The 18,961-nt window shown below is 54.8% G+C and overlaps 1 protein-coding gene and 1 long non-coding RNA gene across 6 annotated transcripts in view; both read left to right on the top strand.

Annotated features, from left to right (window-relative positions):
• The first annotated feature begins 4,511 nt into the window (after window positions 1-4,511).
• Window positions 4,512-6,094, top strand: LOC133208382 (uncharacterized). The gene is made up of 2 exons (XR_009724345.1): window positions 4,512-4,638; window positions 5,720-6,094. It is a non-coding gene; the product is annotated as an uncharacterized LOC133208382 (long non-coding RNA).
• Window positions 6,095-6,650: 556 nt separating this feature from the next.
• The window catches only part of NFATC1 (nuclear factor of activated T cells 1), a 116,299-nt gene continuing 103,988 nt past the window's right edge, over window positions 6,651-18,961 (top strand). For 4 of the 5 annotated variants that reach the window (XM_061346365.1, XM_061346363.1, XM_061346360.1 and 1 more), the window contains exons 1-2: window positions 6,651-7,113; window positions 16,647-17,745. In XM_061346365.1, the coding sequence (XP_061202349.1) occupies window positions 6,981-7,113; window positions 16,647-17,745 (1,232 nt within the window). In that variant the 5' untranslated portion in view covers window positions 6,651-6,980. Of the gene's footprint in view, window positions 7,114-11,287; window positions 11,501-16,646; window positions 17,746-18,961 lie in introns of those variants that run through there. The other variant, XM_061346361.1, reaches the window with a different exon arrangement.

Here is an 18,961-nt window from a genome sequence, read left to right as displayed (position 1 = left end):
ATAATAGTGCAGCTGAGATTTTGGAAAACAGGGCTCAAGCTGCAGCCAGAGAGTCCAGGACTTCACATTGGGTTGCTTGTTTCATGTGGCAACCAGAGTGCTCTTGGCACCATGTTTAAGAGGAGATGCTGCTGTAGCACACGTCTTGGCAGAGACACTAAGGACATATTTGGTCCCCCAGGGCGCTTTGTGTGACCACAACTCAACCACACGTGCCACCTTTGGTGTAAATCATATTGGTCTAGGTCTCCTCTGGTCGCAGAGGGAGATTTACTCGGGGACCAACTACCAGCAGAGAAAAGAGAACCAGATGAGTTACAGGGGCCTGTCACTTAAAGCAGACTTTATAGGGGGTGTAGAGTTCATAGGCTTATGAGTTTATGAATTATGTCAAGAGGGAAAGGAACCCCTTTTGCAGTGGAAGATCCACACACAGCCTTTCCAAACTCCTGATCATCACAGGCTCAGCCCAGGCCTCACAACCATACTTGTGGGTCACCACTTCTACAAAGCCTTCTGCAGGAACCCTACTCCTACAGATGAAATATAGACATCTGGAAAAAACTGCTTCGCTCTGCCCAAAAACAAAGGTGCGACCCCACGCCTCAGAGGATGGATGAGGTGAAAGCCACCATCCCTGCTGTGTGCAGGAACCGATACCTACATGAGTCCCGGACTCCTGCAGACATCGTAAATCTGGTGTTTCCCTTCCCTGGAGAAGGGTCTGCTCTGCTGCCAGCTTGAGCCCCTGCGTACCCAACCAGCCTTTCCTTCATTAAGTGTTTTTGAGCGAGGCAAAAAGACTTGTTACCACCCTCTATACAGCAACTGGAAAAGTCTGAGACATGTGAAATATTTCTGGAGCTAAAATACATTGTGTGGTAGAAAACTTTGTCACTGCTCCTTTGCAAGTCTGTCTACACTGCACAAGTATAAAAATTTGCCAGTTCTTTAGTACTGTTTCACAAACAGAGCATTATACATGCTCATACTTTTTAACCACGCACCGCATTGCACATTTCACAGAACCACACAGAATATTAGGGCTGGAAGGGACCTCTGGAGATCATCCAGTCCAAACCTCTCCAAGGCCACCTAAAGCAGGTTACACAGGAACACATCCAGGTGGATTTTGAATGTCTCCAGACAGGGAGATCCCACAACCTCCCTGGGCAGCCTGTTCCAGTGCTCTGCCACCCTCATTGTACAGAAGTTCCTCCTCATGTTGAGGCGAAACTTCTCACGTTTTAGTTTCTGGCCATTTCATTGCTAGTGCCCACTAAGAAATGCAGTGTATCAGTACTTTGACTTTTGATGGTTGTTTTGTCGTGGGAAGAGAGCACCAGAATCACCATAGCGGAACCCCAGGATCACACAACAGAGCCAGGATTCAGCCCACTGCTGGCACCTACCTCAGCCTGGACCAGCCTTTGAGAGGAGATGATGCACAGTGGCCCCAGCCAGCAGCAAGGGGTCCACTCAGAGCACAGGGCACAAACCTGTTCGCGATTCAGGTTTGTAGAAGGGGCAAACCCAAAAGGAAACAGAGCAGCACCGATGCAGCGTGTATCATTATTAAATTATTGCTCTGAGCTAACGTCTCGCTTTAATTCAGTCGCTGCGTTCTGTATATGGGTCTGATGTGGCTGTCTGCTGTCTGTCTTGATTTTAAAAAGTCGGTGTCTGAGCAGGTGACTGTAGCTCCAAGAAGGTTTAAGGTCCTTTGCCTGCAGTCCCTGGCTGCGTTCCTAAATAGTCGTTTAAAGAGAGTCCACTAAATCAAAAGCCAGGTAAATCAACAGAGCACTCAGCGTTGTAATGAGACCGGTTATAAGGTAAATTACAACATTATTCAAGCACACAAAATTCCTCCTCTGGCATTTGTCCTGCTAAGTGCAATGCACCTTAAAAGTGGTGAAATGATTTCTGGCAGCCTGTGAAAGGGGCTGTGTCTGGGGGATGGGAGGCCGAGCACAGCCCCTGCCTCTGCATCAGCTTATAACTTTGGGGGGCTCTGGGCAGCAGCTGGCCACCGCTCAGGTGTGCTCTGTGTCTTGATTGAAAGTTTCATGGACGTGTTTTCAGAATGGTGCTGTACCGGCTGCAAACACTGGCCATGTGTTCTCTCACTTTCCAGCAAATCTTGTTACAGTTTTCAAAGCAGGGGATTAGAAAGACTTTAATTAGGGACTTGGTTAGGGAGGCTTGAGACTTATAAATCTTTTGTTACAGTGAATGAAATTCCAAACAGATGCTGATGCTTTTGAAGCTGCCAAGACCCAAAGGATGGGCACGCAGACCCTAAGGAGATTGGCCATTATTATATAAGCTATGTATAAAAGGCTGTAAGTATATATATGGGCAAGAAGCCCAAAACAGAACAGTATTTCTTTGCAGAGCACGGGTGGCTTTTTCTGATCCGTCTGTACCTTGGGTTATGGGATAGGATTCTCTGCATTTATTGTGAGAAGATACATAATTTTGGTAAATAGTGGGGAGAGACCCCGTCCTGCTTTCAAAACACTTCTGTGCAGATGAAGCTGAAAGTTCCTCATCTTATAGGACACTGCATAGAGAAACAATTTACCCCAAGTCTTGTAAGCCAGTGAGGGTGGAAGTCAGGAACAGCAGCCCTGCCTGTCTGCTGTGCCATGCTACTAACCTACATTTTCTGGTGAGGTGACAACAGGGGCATTTGGTTGAATTAGAGGTTCCCTGAGAAATACTGTAGCTACTGTGCACAAAGCTCCATGCAAACCATCCCTCCCAGTCTGCTGAGGCCCAACGAAAATGAGAGAAAAGCAAAATGCAGGAGGGAACACACACACTCGCATGGCTTACTATAATGTGAAATTAATCTAGTGAGCATGAATCAGACTCTTCAGTGATTGAAACATCCTGTATAAATACTCCACAGTCTTGGGAGTGTTTTCCTTTTTTTCCAAGGACAGCACTACCTTCACATGCAAGAGCTGAGTACAGAGGGCAAATTTATAGCTTTGCTTGCAAAGATGAACACAAGAGGTAAAAAGTGATCCAAAAGTGCCCATTCAAGCCTGTGTTATTTAAGCTCCTTCCCACAGCAAAGGAGTGGTGTGTGGGGTTTAGAGGAAGCACATGTCAGACGCCAAGCTGCACAGGGAAAGCCAACACAGGCTCCAGGGAGTGCAGGCAGCTCCAGTGTTGGAGGGGTGCAGGTGGGATGTGCTGCAGAGCTGTGGCAGCACTTCCCACCCACCCCGCTGATGGGTGGGAAGAGAGACAGCGGGAAGGAAGGCTCCTTTCCTACTGCTGCCCCACGTGCCTCTACGATGCACAGATTTTTTCTGCTTGTGATTGCTACAGTACAAACTGATCACTATCAGGGCAGCGGAACCTCAGTAGGAACCTTGGGCTGTGTCCCAGGACAGAGGCTCTGTGGCCTGCCCTGTGGCTGTGCTATAGCCCCTTCTTCCCAAACCCTCACCCCAGTCCAGATGCTCCCCATGAGGGAGAGCTGTGCCACCACTGGACAAGTTTCTTAGCCTGACCTGGGCCACGCAAGCCATTGTGTGCTCAATCCCAGCCAAGGTGGAAAGGTAGAGGGGGCAGCTGTACTCTCCCTGGCAATTTACCTAATTACTAGCTAAATGCAGCAAGTACTTTGCTTTCGAGCACAACTGCCTCTGCTATTAGCACCGGTGATATTAGCCAGCTCACCCTCTCTTCCATGCTGCGGGATGTGTGGACGGAGAAGAGCTGCCCAGGAAGTCCATACAGCTCTCTGCAGCAGAGATGGACCGCGATAAAAGAGGGGACAGCAGAAGCACTTGTGTGGAAAGCTGGAGAAGCCTGGCTGCATAGCAGTGAAGGGGGGTGAGACATGGCTCAGCACAGCACTGGTGACAAGGGAAGGGTTTATTGCTGGGGTACACATCTGCTCACTGCTTCCAGGGGAGCAGAGCCTGATGAAATCCTGCTAGCTCTGCTGTGATTTACCCACAAGGGATCACGGCTGGTCAGTGAGACACCAGCCTCAAACACAGGGACCACTGAGCCTGGTCTTAGAACCTGAGCTGCCATGCAGTGATTCCCATGTGGGAAGAAGAGAGATGATGGGGAGAGAGGCAGTGGCAGCAGCCACATCTCCCCACCATTGTGTATGGCCAGACTCTCCCTGCACATGCACTGTAGTCACTCTGTAGCCCAGGGGACTGCCAGAGATGAAGTGGAACACAGAGCCCTTCCTCCTTCCCCTTCCACCTGGGAGAAGAAGTCCTGAAGAAGAGTTAGCTGTCCCAAAGGGCAAGGGGGATCCAGTTTCAAGTGCTTGCTGACCCAGTGCTGGAGATCGCTGTAAATTGCTCCAATACTCCATAACATTTTTATTTCTTTCCCCTTTTCTGTGGAAGGAGTTGTAGGTTTGTGTGTCAGAACTTTATTAATTAATTAAGGCCAAATTAATTAAGGCCAAATGTAGCCCCAGCAAATACCAGTAGACGCAGGGAAGCAAAGCAAACAATGCAGGGGCTGGCCAGGCGTGCTCACCTCTTCGACAGCGCAGAAGAAAGGACTTGGCATCTGGGAAGTGGCTTTTAAAACCGGCCAGGGTACACTCGCTACAATGATCCACCGAAACAACAGCCGTCTAAAAATAAGGTTGTTTTCTGTACTAAGCTCCTTTTAACTTCGTTAGTCATCACCAGCTCCCAAAATAAGCTCCGTGTAACAGTCTCTCCTAGTAGCAGCTGTAAACAAACTTGGGGAGGCGGGAGGGAGGCGCAAGGGAATGGGAAGAGTAACAGCGGGCGGAGGCGGGGCGGCGGCGGGCGGCCCCGGGGCGGCAGAGCGGGACTACGGGGCCAGGGAAGCGGCAGGGCCGGGACCGGGCCGGGGTCTAGGGGCGAGGGGCGGCCGCAGGCCCCGCGGTGCGCCGCCGCCGCCGTCTGCCTGCGCCGGCTGGCGGGGCCTTGGAGCGGCGCCACGGTGGTCCGGGCAACGGCATTAAACAGGAGGAAACAGACGGGGGATTCCGTCATTTGAGCGGGGGGGCGGGCAGGAAAGGAGAGTCCCGCCGGGGGGAGCGCGGTTCCCGCCCGCACCGCGCCTCACCCCCGCTCCGGCCTCCCGGGAAGGCGCCGGGATCTCCTCAGCCCCCACCGGGCAGTGGGAAATGGCCCCGCGCAACCCCCTCCCCGCCGGTAGCGCCGAGAGCCGAACCGGGGCCGCGCCGTCGGGGGGAGGCGCTGCTGTGCCGCACTGTGCCCGGCCCGCCCAGCAGCGCCCCCTCGCGGCGCCCCTGTGTGGCGGGGCCCGGGTCCCATCACGCTCCGCGTTTGCCACGTCCAGGCTCCCCTTCACCTGGTGCCTTAGGGGAGACTTCAGGATTGGGGACGATAGCGCTGGGGGTTGAGGGCTTTTCCCTCTTCGTTCCAACTTGGTTTTCTTTGAAGTAAAAGCATCCCTTTTTGGTTTTGGTTTTGGTTTTTCCCCACCTGAGGGGACAGCAGGGTCCGGTGGCGTCGGGGGGATGGCTGAGCTCCTGGCTAAGTGCACTCTTTGGTGGGGACTGTCTTCCACCATGATTTAGTGGAGGATCTCGCTCCGAAGGATCAGCCGCGGCCTCCTGTTCCCCAGGAGCAGACAGTATTTCGTTTATATTGGGTTTATTTTCAACCACATATGGGTGTCAGGCACAAGATTTATGATTTTATTATTTTTTTTTCTTCACACACACCAGATACGCATAAAACCACCCCAGCGCTCCACACGCCACCGTCCAATTCCAACAGGAAAGCACGGTCCCCTCCTGCCAGCTCTGGGGGCAGAGGGACGGCGAACAGTGAGCGCAGGGAACGGGCAACGGAGCTGGAAGCGGCGGGGCCCCTCCAGCATCCCTCACCGGGGCGATTCCGGCCCGTGCCGGGGTGTCACTGCCGCGGCGGGGGCCGGGACGGGGCATCCCGGAGGTGGGAGGCGGGAGGAGGAGCCGCTGTGGGTTGGAAACCTCTCCTTTCCCCGCTACGAAGTGATGAGATACAAGTGGGTTGCTGAGATATTTACAGAATAATAATAAATAAAACAATAATAATAAATCTGGAGCGGCTGAAACCGAGTCCACCGGGTCTGTTAGTAATTTAGCAGAATGGGATTTTCCTTTCTCTCGCCTGCCAGTTGATGCTCTTTTCCAAATTTCCACAGCGGGGGAAGCCTGCGATTTTTTACATAATGATTTCAGCATGCGAGGCTGCCTCGCTTTTCCTTTTTTTTTCCCCTCCTTCCCCCCCTGCCTGCGTCCCTCTCTCCCCCGTCTCCCCTCCATCCCCTCCTTCACTTCGCGACCCCGGCGCGCCACCCGCTCCCCCGCAGGAGGGCACCCGGCTCCCGCGGGCTGCGGGGACCCCTCAGGGCGCGGCGGGGCCGGCGCTGGGCGGGCCGGGGGCCGGGCGGCCTCCCTGTCCCCACGGAGAGGAGGGTGGCGCGGCGTCCGGGGCCCGTCGGTGCCCTCCGGTGCCCGCCTCCCGCTGGCCGCCAGCCGGCGGCGGGGCCGGGGCCCAGCTGACATCACGGGGCCGGGGCGGGGAGAGGGGCCGGGAGGGGAAGGGAGGTGGGGGGGTGTTTTCCAGCTTTAAAAAGGCGGCGCCGGGCGCGTAGCCCTGCGTCAGAGCGAGACTTCCCCGCTCCGCACACTCCCTCACCCCCGTCCCCCGCCTGCGGCACCCGGCGGGCGGGCAGCTCCCGCCGCCCCGTCCCGCCGCCGCGGCGCGGGCAGTGCCTCCGAAGTCCCCACGCACACCCGCCCTCCTCTCCATGCCCCGGGCCCGGGGGGGCGGCGGCGGCGGCGAGCTCCTGTGCCTCCGCGGGCGCGGCTACCACGCCGGGGCCGGTGCGGCACCGGTCCCCGGGGCGTGAAGGAGGGCGGGGGGGGCGCGGGGCAAGGCGGCGAGGGCCCGGCAGCGGCCCGGGACGCGGCACCGGGGCTCCGCTGCCCCGCCGGGTGGATGCCAAGCGCTGCCCCGCCGGCTGCCGCCGCGCCGCCGTCGCGGGACCCAGGCAGCGGGAGAGAGAGGCAGGCGGCTGACCCGCAGAGCGGAGCCCGCCAGGTCGGCAGCACCATGAAGGCGGCGGAGGAAGGTAACGGGCGGCGCTGCGGGTGGCAGGCGGACGGGCGGGCGGGCGGGCGGGCGGCGGTGTCCCCCGGTGTTTCCCCGCGGCGGCCGGAGGTTTGCTGGCGGCCAGTTGCCAATAGGTGTCTCCTTCGCCTCTTGCACGGTGCCGCCTCGGCCGCGCCACCTCTCCCAGCCGGCTCCCGCCGGGCCCGGGCCCGCTCCCGATAGAGATCCCTGTACCAGCCCGTCCCGGCCCAGCGGGGCAGCGCGGCGGCGGCGTGGCATCGCTCCTCGCCGCCAGCGCGGAGCTACGCGGGAGCCTGGGGTCCGGTCAGGGGGAATCGCTAGGAGCCGGCTCGGGGATTCCCTTCGCAGCCTCGGGTTTGATTTTGGAGGAGGTCAGAATACACCCTGTAACTGCAGCCATCCCTGGCTCTTGGGAAATGAGGGAGCCTACTAAAAAAACGGGTGCCGGGCAGTGCTAGGCGCTGTACCAGCGGCCGGCCCTCCCCAGCGCACCGAAACAGGCGGGCACGCCACGGCCGGCTGCCCCGGGTCCCCCGCACCCCTGAGGGACCGGAGGAATGCTTGCTCCGCCACCCTGGCTGCCTGTCGCGACTTCTTTCGATGCCCCCTAGTAATCCTGCTGCGAAAAGTGCCCTGAAAACACAGCGGCAAAGTTTAGAGAGAGAAAGAAGGTCGCGGGCGCGGGACTTGGGAAGCGCTCTGTGGATTCCGGACTGAACTTGGTCCTGCCAGGGGCAGCCTTTGGCGTTTAGAGCCGGGACCGGCTTCAGTCTCTGCTGTGCCAGTCGGAACATATTTCTGTCCCTGGAGCATCGTTTCCCAGCACGGCTGTGCCCACCGGCGAAACTTTGGCTCCTCGCTTTCCGTGCCCACGCCTTTAGGCAGCACCGCGCCCCGGGAGCGGGACCCCGCAGGCAGCTGCCCCGCATCACCTCCGCGCCACCGCTTCAGCTGCGGGGCAGCTCCCAGCCCCGGATGCAGGACAGGGGGTCACCCCCTGCTTTCCTCTTCCCCCCCTTCGCCACTCCCCCTGCTGCTCCCGGGGTCCCAAGTTTCCTTCCGATCTGGTGGTGCCGCCGCTTTGCTGCTGCTGCTGCTGCTGCTGCTGATGTAGAGCGAGTTTTGGGACAACACTGGGGCTACCATGGCCTTCCGGGCTCGGACAGGGCACAGCGAGCCCACACAGCGCGGAAAGTGGAAGGTGTGGAGAAGTGGGGCAGAGGGTCGCGTCCATGTCCGCGGTGTTTATTCCGCAGCGTGGAACAACGAGGCTCCCTTCTCTGGGTTTGTCCCTGGGAGAGCTGGAAGGGCGCTCAGGATCCATCTTTTAACACAGATGTTTTCATTCCAGGGGTTCATTTCAGTTGACAGGACCCTGCCAATGCAAAAGTGATGAGGGTGGCTGTGAGTGCGGCTCCGCTTTTGGAGCATGCGAGCGCCTTTTGAGATGGAAGTTAATTACTTTTTATTTAATAGCATTGGCTTGCGTGCCTTTCGCACGCTCGGACCTCCGAGGGCTGCACGCACGGCGTCTCTAGAGTTCTGGTCTTCAAGGGCACTGAATGCCCTAACTTGTAAAAATTACACCCAGAGGCAACTGACACGACAAGAGTGCTGGAGCGCCCTGTCAAAAGCGGGGGGACCTCCCCCCCCTTTATTTCTGTGGCATTTCTGATGCCCGTGTTAAAATATCGCCAGCCCTCGTCGATAGTTCTCTTCCCTGTTGATGTATTTTGTAAGGGACTAAGAAAATTAGGCCAGCCAGAAAGTGTGACCCAATCCAGGAAACACGTAGGGGAGCCCTGCAAGTCAGGATTGCTGCCTTCAAATTAAGGTGCCCCTTGATTGCCAAACTACGACAATCAAAGAAAGTAACTCCATAGCTGGCTGAGCCTTGGAAGACATTCTTGCAAAGTGTCCGGGTGGGAGGACCCCGGTTTCATCTGTGGGTCACAGCGAGGGGTGGAATCCTTCGCCTCTGAGAATACCGCATTCAAGTTAAATACCCCTTCAGGCTGCGGGGCTGCAGCTGGAACAGCCCGGCCACTGGGTCCCTCGTTGGACCTGCGTGGAGACCAGGAGATCCGGGCAACTCAGGTTAACCCCGGGGTTGGATGGTGGGTCTGTAAGTGGGTGGCAAAAAGGCACCTGGAGGCAGGGGGATGGCCTCGTCGGGGTACATCCCCTTCCTCCCCACCCTGTTTATTTCGCTTTCCCCAGTTTAATGGCACTCTCCCAGTTCTAAACTGGATTATTAACTGGCGGGACATTGTTATTTCATCCTCACATGTAGCATCACTTCGGTTTTGCCTTTCCGTAGTACATCTTTTCTCTGTGTCCAAGGGAAGGATGCCAGTCGAAATATTTCATTGACAGCACTAACATTTATAGCCCTGTCAAATCAAGCTGTCCGTAAATAGTTTGGACAATTCATCCCTCTAGCAGGTACCAGATGCAGGAGAGGCAAAGGAGCAGGAGCACTGAGTACCGGGAAGCTTCTCATCTCCCCTCTGGGGAGCCCCGGCAGGAGATGGGGAGCAGAGAGCAGTCTGCCACGAAGAGGTGGCCGGGGGGTAAGCCAGCGGCAACTGGAGGTCCGAGGTCCGGGGCGAGGCGGCTGGCCCTGCAGTAGGCCAGGGCAGGCAGCGGGAGGTGCAGCAGTCCCCACCGTCGGGGCTGAGGATGCGGGTGAAGCGGGATGCTCGGCCTCTCTGTGAGGCCGGGGCAGACCGCCACTGGCCTGCTCCGGCATCCGGGCGGGCAGGGCCCCAGCAGTCGCATGCGGAGGGGTTTCACTGCTGCCAAGGCGTTTCGCACACTATGGTGACTCCGCGCCGACACGTCGGGGAAGCGGCTGCTAGCGGGAGGACCGAGGGCAGCCCCACGGCTGCCTCACCGCAGCCCCGAAGCAGACTCGGGGCCCGCGGCGTAGCACCTCGAAGTGGAGCGGTCCTGCGTGCCCCGGGGCTGCCCCGTCAGCCCCGGGCGCTGCCGGTGCCTGCCGGCTCCTGCGGGAGGCGAGACTGCAGCGCGGCTCGTCCTGGCGGGGACGGGGAAGGGGGGAGGGGGGGGGAGGAAAGCATAACGGGCTCTGATGGAAAAAAAATGTGTTTTCCTGGCACTTTGTAACGGAGATTTCAGCCATACGCCTGGAAAATGGTATTCCCTGAGTTTATAAGGGAATACCGTTTCCATAACCGCTTAGAAAAAAACTATTCCTTTTGAAATACTGCCTGAAGCTCAGGGAGCTCAGGGTCTAGGAGGGGAGGCCCTTTGCCTGGCAAAGACTTTCAAATCTGTCAGAAGTGCATTTCTGAACAAAAACAGAGACCGATTTAGTTTTCCCTAATTGACTTTTAACCCGTAAAAGTGGGACAGGCAGCGGGCCTGGGGAGCACGGTGCCAGCCCCGTCGCATCTCACTGTCCGCAGGGCCCTTTGGAACCCCCCCGTCCTCGGTGTGCGGCCTCGGAGCGAGGACCTTTCGCTCCCTGGCGCACGGAGGCAGCCGCTAACGTTACGAGTCCCACTTCAATGCGCTTTTTATAACAGCTGGCACTAGTGGGTGCTGCAACTAAATAAAATAAATAATAAATAAATGAAAGCGAGCCCTCCTGGCTCGCAGACGCGGCGCGGTGGGGAGCCCCGGAGGAAGCCTCAGCAGCTTCCTCAACGAAGAGGGGGGGACAAGCCGGTGTCCCGGACGGGCGGCAGAGCCGCTCCCCTCCCTTTCCCTCTCGAAGCCCCCCGGTCGAAGGTGTAAAGCGCCGCTCCTGAGCCGCTCCTTTTAGCGGGAGCTCGGCACCTGCGGCAGTCGGTTACCACCGAGCAGGAGCAGGTGAAGTCCAACTGCCCGACTACTCCCGGCCTTCTCATCTCCACCCCGGCAAGCCGGTGGTCCGGGGTCGCCTCCGGTGGTTCCCCGCCGTCTGAGAGGTGCTCCCCGCGGCGCGCACGCTGCGCTGTAGGGGCAGAGCCCAACGGGAAAGTGCGGGTGGCGGGGGGGCCGGGCACCGCGGTTGTTAGCATCGACCCGGAAACATCAACAGCGGCAGGGAGGGCGGATCAGAGGCGGCGGCGGCAGCGAGATAGGCCGCCCGTCGGGGCCGGGGTCACGTTACCGCCCGCAGCGGCCGCCGTCCTGCGCTTTGTCGGGGCTTGGCAGCCGGGGAAGCTCGGCCCGGCCCGGCCCGCCGGCAGCAGGTGTCCGGGCACGACGGGGCGGACCCGACGGGGCGGGCCGGGGGCTGCGCCGCTGCCTGAGTGCCAGAGTGTGGCGGGGATCGCGGCTGGCGGCGGGAGCCATGACGGGCGTGGAGGCCGAGCAGGAGTTTGACTTCGATTTCCTCTTCGAGTTCAAGCACAGCGATGAGGGTAGCAGTGGAGGTGGGTCGCGGCGGGGGAGCCGGGGCGCCTCCGGGAGGGCTGGCGGAGGAATTCCCTGCGCTTCGGGACGGAGAATGTTATCCCCCCGGCCGGGGCGGGAGAGTTGTCAGTCCCGCCCGGGGGGTCGGCCCAGTCCCGGTCGGCGCTTCTCGTCTACGCCGCGCTGGGAAGCGGCAGGCGGAACCCGGGCGGCCGGGAGTGAAACAGTGCTTTGGCGGCCGGCACTGTACCCCACCGTGCCCTGGCAGCACCCGGGCGAGCCTTCAGGAGAGAACAACTCCGGAGGCAGCCGGTGCCTGATCTGTGAAACTTGGGGTTCGAGCTATTCGAACCGCCGCGTTGCCCGCTCGCACGGCGGTCCCCCGCGTCCCCTCCCCCGGCCGGCTGCCCGGCACTTGCAGCAGAATACCACCTCGCCCCGCTCTCACTGCGCCCCGAGTCCCTGGAGGGTGGACAGGGGGCTCTGGGCCGAGCCCGTTACTGAGATGGGCCAGTTCAAACGGCACATCTCCCCACCCCTCCCTTTTCCCCCGGGAGCTGGAGCTAGTTAGGCGCAGGGTTTAGCTTGAAGGTCATCCATAAATAAAAATAACGGGCCTGGATTTTTCACGAGTCAGACAGTTTCCAACTCTGGTGTCTCGTCCCGGCTGCTTTTTTTTTTTTTCCTCTCTCTCTTTTTTATGACTTTTAAAAGTACTTAAGGTGGGGGAATGAGGCACAACAAGTCTGGAATTGACACACAGAGAAAGTTGTTTCCTGGCACGAGGCTGAGTGCTATGGCATCGGAGATCACCATAAAAAGCTCTCATACAAGTATGTGATTTAACACAGCCTCAGAGTACGGCTCTTCCTGTGTCTGTGCTTTATCCTTTGACTAAACTGAAGCAGATGCCCAAGTCCTTGCTGGCATACCACAGCCTGCCAGGATGCAGGAGAAGGTGTAGTGCCCCCCTTGGAAATGCTCCCCGATTGCCCAGCTGTCTGATAACGTTGCCAGTGTCCAAATAGACGTTAGGAGCTTCACGGTTTTTAGAAAAATGTGGTTTTAAGAGTTTCACACCAAGCTTCTCAGGTGTGTCCTAGTGATTAGACACCTGGAAAGGGGAAGAGCCTGAGCAAATTAAGTGTCAAAGTCCTAGTGAGAAAAGTACCGAACTCCATCAGGCAGTTTTGAAAGCATGAATTTAAACAGGCCTGGATGTGGCTTCATCTTTAAAAATGTAAAGTAGCCCTCCCTTTTTCTGAAGCCCTTCTGAGCTGCAGGTGTTCACCATTCCTATTTAAAGAATGTAAATAAAAGCTGATGGTGCCCTGTGCCTTGCAGAATCAGCCTTTAATGACAGAAAGGAGTAAAACCTTTGCTCTGTGAAATCAGCGAGGGGGGGGGGGGTGTTGAAGTGTGAATTTTTCATGTTGTCCCAAAGTGAAATGTAATACGTGAAGAGGTGCTCACAAATCAAGGCGTCCAATTTCTTGTCCTAGTTATACTTAATGGAAGTAAGGGGGTTTGTTGGAACAGAACTGTTGCAGACCTGCACTGGTCTATCTGATGGTGGGGTTTGGCTCGATAACAAAATACATTGCTGACAGTGTCTTGGTAGTAAGTGCACTGGTTCTTGGGGCCTCTATGGATCACGGTCATGACCGCAGCTCCATGTTAAAGCGTTACATCCTTCTGTCCCTAACAGCACTGTTGCAATTCCTTACACAGCTGCATTCTGTGAGGCAGTTTCATGCCTTTGTAGCCACCTCCATCTCCCATCCCTCAAGATGGGCGTTTTATTTCCATGTGTCTCATTCACCCTGGTGAGGAGATCAGCATGTAACAGTGCTGACCATGAATGTGCATTGGATTAGTTTTGTAAATCTGGAAATTTTGGAGAGGAATGTGTTTCTCAGAAATTGTAACTGGTGGTTTTTAGCTCACAAACCAAGAATTCGGTCCTGTTTTTAGTTCTGGCTTTGGGGCTTTTGTATTTGGTGCTCATATTTTTTGCACGCTACCTGGAAATTCAGGATGCCTAAATACGTTTGCAGGCCTTTGGATCTCGCTTCTTCAGTGTTGAGTACTATTGTGTGAGAAGCTGTATCACATGGTATTTTTCTTGGCCCTTTAAAAGTTGACTTTTTGTGCATAATAGTTCTAAAAGAGGCTATTCCTTACCATGTGCATCAGGCAGATTTGTTGCTTGGAGCACTTGAGGCTGTCTTTTAATTTAGTTTGTTTTTTTCAAACTGGATTCCAAAGGCTGGTCTTAATCCTTTATACTGCCTGTGCAGCCTGGGCTGCACATCTCCAGCAGAATTCAGTGTTTGAATTTCACCCGAGTCATGCATTAGATTTTAAGAGAACTGCTGGGTTCACAGAACTTTTCACACAGGTAATAATTATCCCTATTTATTTTTAATAAAAGATCTAGAGGCACCGGTGCTGCAGTCAGCAGATGCTGTTGTTGCACCTGTCGGCAAAGCCTACCTGATGGGCACAGAGCCTGGGCAGCTTGCGGAGCCCGTGGTCCCCTGCCAGAGGTGCCTGGCTCCACAGTGGGGACAGGCTGGAGGCGGCACCCACCTGTGCCGTGTCACCAGTGCCATCTCCTACACACCAGGCCAGCAGGATATGAAAGGGCCCATGGTGCATCTGTGGAAGAAGAGCCTGGCCAGGCAGCAGTATGGTGCCAGGGACATCATCTTCCCCTAGAGCTGGAGGAAGCAGAGAAGGGGTTGAAGCTGCCTTTAAGGTGATGCCCAGACCCTTTCTCTGAGCTAATGTCTACAATAGAGGAGGTCTTACAACTGTTGTACCACTTTGGGATTTTGTTTCCATGAAGAGTGAAAGGGAAGTGGTGGTGATTGTAGTGACACTGAGCGATGGGGCCATGTGGCAGGGCAGCAATGAAAGGGGACTAATTTTGGAAGGAGGGGGACTCTGATCCTCCAGGCAGATCTGCGTTTCGCTGTGACCACTGCAGTCGGATTATCTTTGTCAGAGTATCACCTCTTTCTCCATAGTTCCTGCCTGCCATGGTGCTGGAATAGAGTGTGAAGCTGCAGCATGTTTTGAATAATCCAGTTTTATTTTTGGCACACTCTGGTGTAATTTAATGACCCTTCTTCAGTAAACGGCTCGTCTCTGAAGGCAGACTATAGAGTGAGTTCAAAAGGTGGTGTTGCTCATCGTTCCTGACTGTTACCTGACATGACATACATCAGCTGGAACATTGCAGAGTTGCTGTGGAACTGCGACAGCACATTAATTTTTTCTAAGTACCGTTTGCCTTGGAGTCCTTGCCAGCGAGAAAGGCATCGCTGGGGGATGACACCAGAGAGGGCTGAGCTGATAAACAGAAGAAAGAGAATAGCCGGCTGTGCTGGCGGTGCCAGCTCAGAGGCTCGTTTGCATTTGTAGCACCCATTGGGAATAACAGATGCAGTAATTACCACAGCTTTTCCTTATCTCCCTAGGGAAGGTGGGCAGGGGTGACTGCCAAGGGTACTTGCCTCCTGGGAGGGAAGAGGACAAATTCGCCTGGCTGTGGCTAAGGGGGACGAAGAGTTTCCCTCTTTCCTGCAGGAAAAGTGCCACTGCTGTGATAAACCTTCAGGGAAGACTGATGTGCTGCAAGCACAGCTTGGGGCTGGAATTGGGTGCATTTCTGTCCTGCTGAGAGGAACCTGCAGAACAGCATTACCGATACTCAGAAGTTCAGCGGCTGTTGTCCCTGATAGAAAGGTTTTGCTCTCTTTTCCCAGTAGGGCAAGGGGTACTGGCATTTGAAAAATAAATCTTCATTATGAGGGGGGTGAGGCCCTGGCACAGGTTGCCCAGAGAAGCTGTGGCTGCCCCATCCCTGGCAGTGTGCAAGGCCAGGTTGGACGGGGCTTGGAGCAACCTGGTCTAGTGGAAGGTGCCCCTGCCCGTGGCAGGGGTTTGGAACTGGATGATCATTAAGGTTCCTTCCAACCCAAACCATTCTATGATTTTATGATTAAGGACTCAGGCTCGTGTGCTGGTAATGCAGAGCCTCCATCTATCAGAAAGCATGGGTAGGATGACTCCTGATCTCATCACTGCTCACAGCATCAGGGACACATTGCCCTGGGTGCAGCCCACTGGTGTCTCCAGGTAGCAGAGAGACACATATGCAGCCCTCTGGAGGGTGAGCAGAACTGAAGGAGTCCCTTCAGCAGGCCAGCGGTGAGGCAAGGCAGCAAAGGTCAGCTTTGAGATGCTGGTCCCCCAGTGCAGCAGGTGGAGGCATGCTAAGGTGGGGTTGTTCCCCTGTGCTGGATCAAGGACCCCATCAGCACAAGTCTGTGACGTGATCTGTCACCTTCCAGGTTTTCCACGCTGGCTGCTTAGCTCTGCTATTGCTTTTGTATACCTGCAGCTGTTAAATGGTTAGACCACTGGCCAAGAGCGTGCTGCTGGCAGCATTCAATGTGGTGTGCTCAATAACCAGCAATTTCTGTGGAATTGCGGCTGTCATGGAGTAGTGAGACATCCTTGTTTATCCTTCACCTGGCCTCTGCCAATTGGGCTGGAGGATAAGTGGTCCCAGAAACCAGAGCAGGTCAATAGATCCATCTTGTTCCAAAATCCTAGTTAACTGGAACCAGTTGGAAACTTGCTGTAATGGAAATTTCGGTTTGTATAATTTTGTAACAAAATGCAGTTGATCATGATTTTTGCTTTAGTCTGCCTCCACTTTTGTTTTTTGTCATGTTATTTTTGCGTATTCCAACTTTTCAGGGAGAGAATTAGGCTCACTTACATAAAAGCGCATCTCTTGGGCAGCATTGCAATCTCTGAATGCTGAAGCAACATTGTTTGAAGACTCAATTTTTTGCTCTGAAGTTTCACATAAGAAGAGTGTCCTTGAGACAAACTCAGTCCCTGTGCATCCTCCCAAGATGCTTGTCTTGTATGGTTCAGTTAGTGCCATTTTCAAAGAAGCTAGTCTGTAGCTTCTCCCCTAGCATGGCATGCCTGTGGGCTGGATTGTTAAGGAGAGCTGTGTTTTCTTGTGTTGTACCATGTTGCTCCGTTCCAGCTGGTTGTACTAAGTATACAGCTGGTTACTAAGTGACTGTATTTGTGCAGCACCTCATATCATTGTTTTTTGTTTGTTTGTTTGTTTTCCAGAACACTATAATTACACATCTTCAAACATAAATGCTGTCATGCCTCTAAATGTGGCACATTCCTCATTGTCAGCTCCATGTCATGGCCTTCAGACATCAAATCCCGTCATTTCCGTTGTCCCATCGACAAACCATCCTTCTGGATATGGAGGACACATGGACAGTGGGGCCTCTGACTATTACCTGCCACCGAACATCAGACCTAATGGAGCTCCAGCGCTAGAGAGCCCTAGAATTGAGATCACCTCTTACATGGGACTTCACCATAACAACAACCAGTTTTTCCACGATGAGGTTGAGGAGGCCATCCCAAATGCCAAGCGGTCGCCTTCCACTGCCACTTTGAACTTACCGAACATTGAGGCGTACAGAGACCCATCTTGCCTGAGTCCAGCAAGTAGCTTGTCTTCCAGAAGCTGCAACTCGGAAGCGTCTTCCTATGAGTCCAACTACTCGTATCCATATACTTCACCGCAGACCTCTCCGTGGCAGTCCCCGTGTGTCTCTCCGAAGACCACTGACACAGAGGAGGGTTACCAGCGCAGCATGGTGGCCTGCACCTTGCTCAGTTCCCCAAGGCACTCTCCGTCGACGTCTCCCAGGACCAGCATCACAGAGGAGAACTGGCTGGGGGCTCGCAACTCGAGGCCTCCATCCCCTTGCAACAAGAGAAAGTACAGCCTCAACGGCCGGCAGACCTCCTATTCCCCACACCACTCCCCAACGCCTTCCCCGCAGAACTCACCACGGGTGAGTGTCACGGATGAGACGTGGCTGGGGAACACCAACCAATACACCAGCTCTGCCATCGTTGCCGCCATCAACGCCCTCACCACCGACAGTACCATCGACATGAATGATGGGATTCCTATCAAGTCGAGGAAGACCGCCATCGACCACACGCCGTCCATGACTCTCAAAACTGAACCAGCTGGCGAGGATCATGGGACCATATCGCCAACTGCCGATTTGTCACCAGAAGACTTCTCCAGCTTTCAGCACATCAGGAAAGGAAACTTCTGTGAGCAGTACCTGTCTGTGCCGCAGCATCCCTACCAGTGGGGCAAACCAAAGTCTCTGTCTCCAACATCCTACATGAGGTAAGGAACCTCGATTTAGAGGGCAATCCTGATGGTATTTTTATTGCATGCTTCATTTTTTATCTCCTTCCCCTTCCTGTCTCTGCTTCCGGGCAAATCTGCCCATCCATTCATTCCACTTAGCCATATCTTGTGACTTTGCCTCTGTTGTTGATGTGGTATGACCATGAGTAAAGCCTTGAAGGATTAAAGAGGCTGTTCTAGGAGCTGGCAGTGCATGGGTTATAACTGGCAGCTGCTTCCCAGGAGACGAGCTGCAGTCCTGGCAGTCTGGAGATGGGGTGTTCAGAAACTTATCAAGCAGCAGGACAATTCGGTGCCATCAAACCTGGGGGTTTACTTAAATAGTTCATCATATCTTAGTATGTTTTTCTTGCAGAAGAAGATGGTTTCATTGTTGTGGCTGTTAGAGGGTCTTTGACATTTACGCTTTATAGTGAATGCAAACCAAATAGTAATATGGTTCTTTTGTGCATTATTTCAGTTTTTGCTTCACTTAATCTAAAAGCTGCTCATCAGCCTTCTTTTCCTGTCTGTTTTGGACAGTGATCCCCCCTCCCCCTTTCCCACCATTTTTATGTTTAAAAAAGAAAACCTTATTTGTCATCTGATAATACTCAGTATACTGATCGCATAGATTTATCACAAGAGGATTGTTGATAGGAAGCACCACAGAATAGCCAGAATTTGAGTTACATCATTGCTTTTTCTTTGAGTCTCAGTTATAGTCTTTATTTTGAAGTCTCCTGAAGGCTGTATACACAGAAGCATATGGTGCAGGAAAAGAGTTTGGCTTTCCAAAGGTTTGCAGGCTGTTCCCAGTCCCTGGCTGCGATGGCCACCCCTTCTCCTCTTCCACCCCAAAAGTACACTTGACTTCTTACTTTTGACAGCAAAGCTGTCTTTCTGAAAATGGAGTAAGCAGGAACATAGCTGGAATGTTTTAATTATTGATAACATTCCCTGGCTCTCAACTTGCCAGTCTGACTTTTTTTCCAGCCAGCATCTCTCTGCCACGTGCCATCTCCCAGAACTGAGATTGAGGGGTGCATGGCCCTTCATGTCACAGCATGTAGTGCTGTTGTCCCCTTCCTCATCATCTCTTCCTTCCTGCGTTGCCCAAGTCAACCCAAGTCAAGGGCTGCAGGACCCTGGCTCAGTTCAGTTCAGTGCTGGGAAGTGTAGCAACCCCTTTGGGTCTGGCCAAGCCATCCAG

This window comes from Neopsephotus bourkii, unplaced genomic scaffold (assembly GCF_033783945.1).
Source record: "Neopsephotus bourkii isolate Nb327-2 ecotype Australia unplaced genomic scaffold, CSIRO-AGI_Nbou_v1 NB_272, whole genome shotgun sequence".
Taxonomy (NCBI): domain Eukaryota; kingdom Metazoa; phylum Chordata; class Aves; order Psittaciformes; family Psittacidae; genus Neopsephotus; species Neopsephotus bourkii.
Note: the sequence above shows the minus strand (reverse complement) of the source record. Positions and strands in the feature narration are given on the sequence as shown.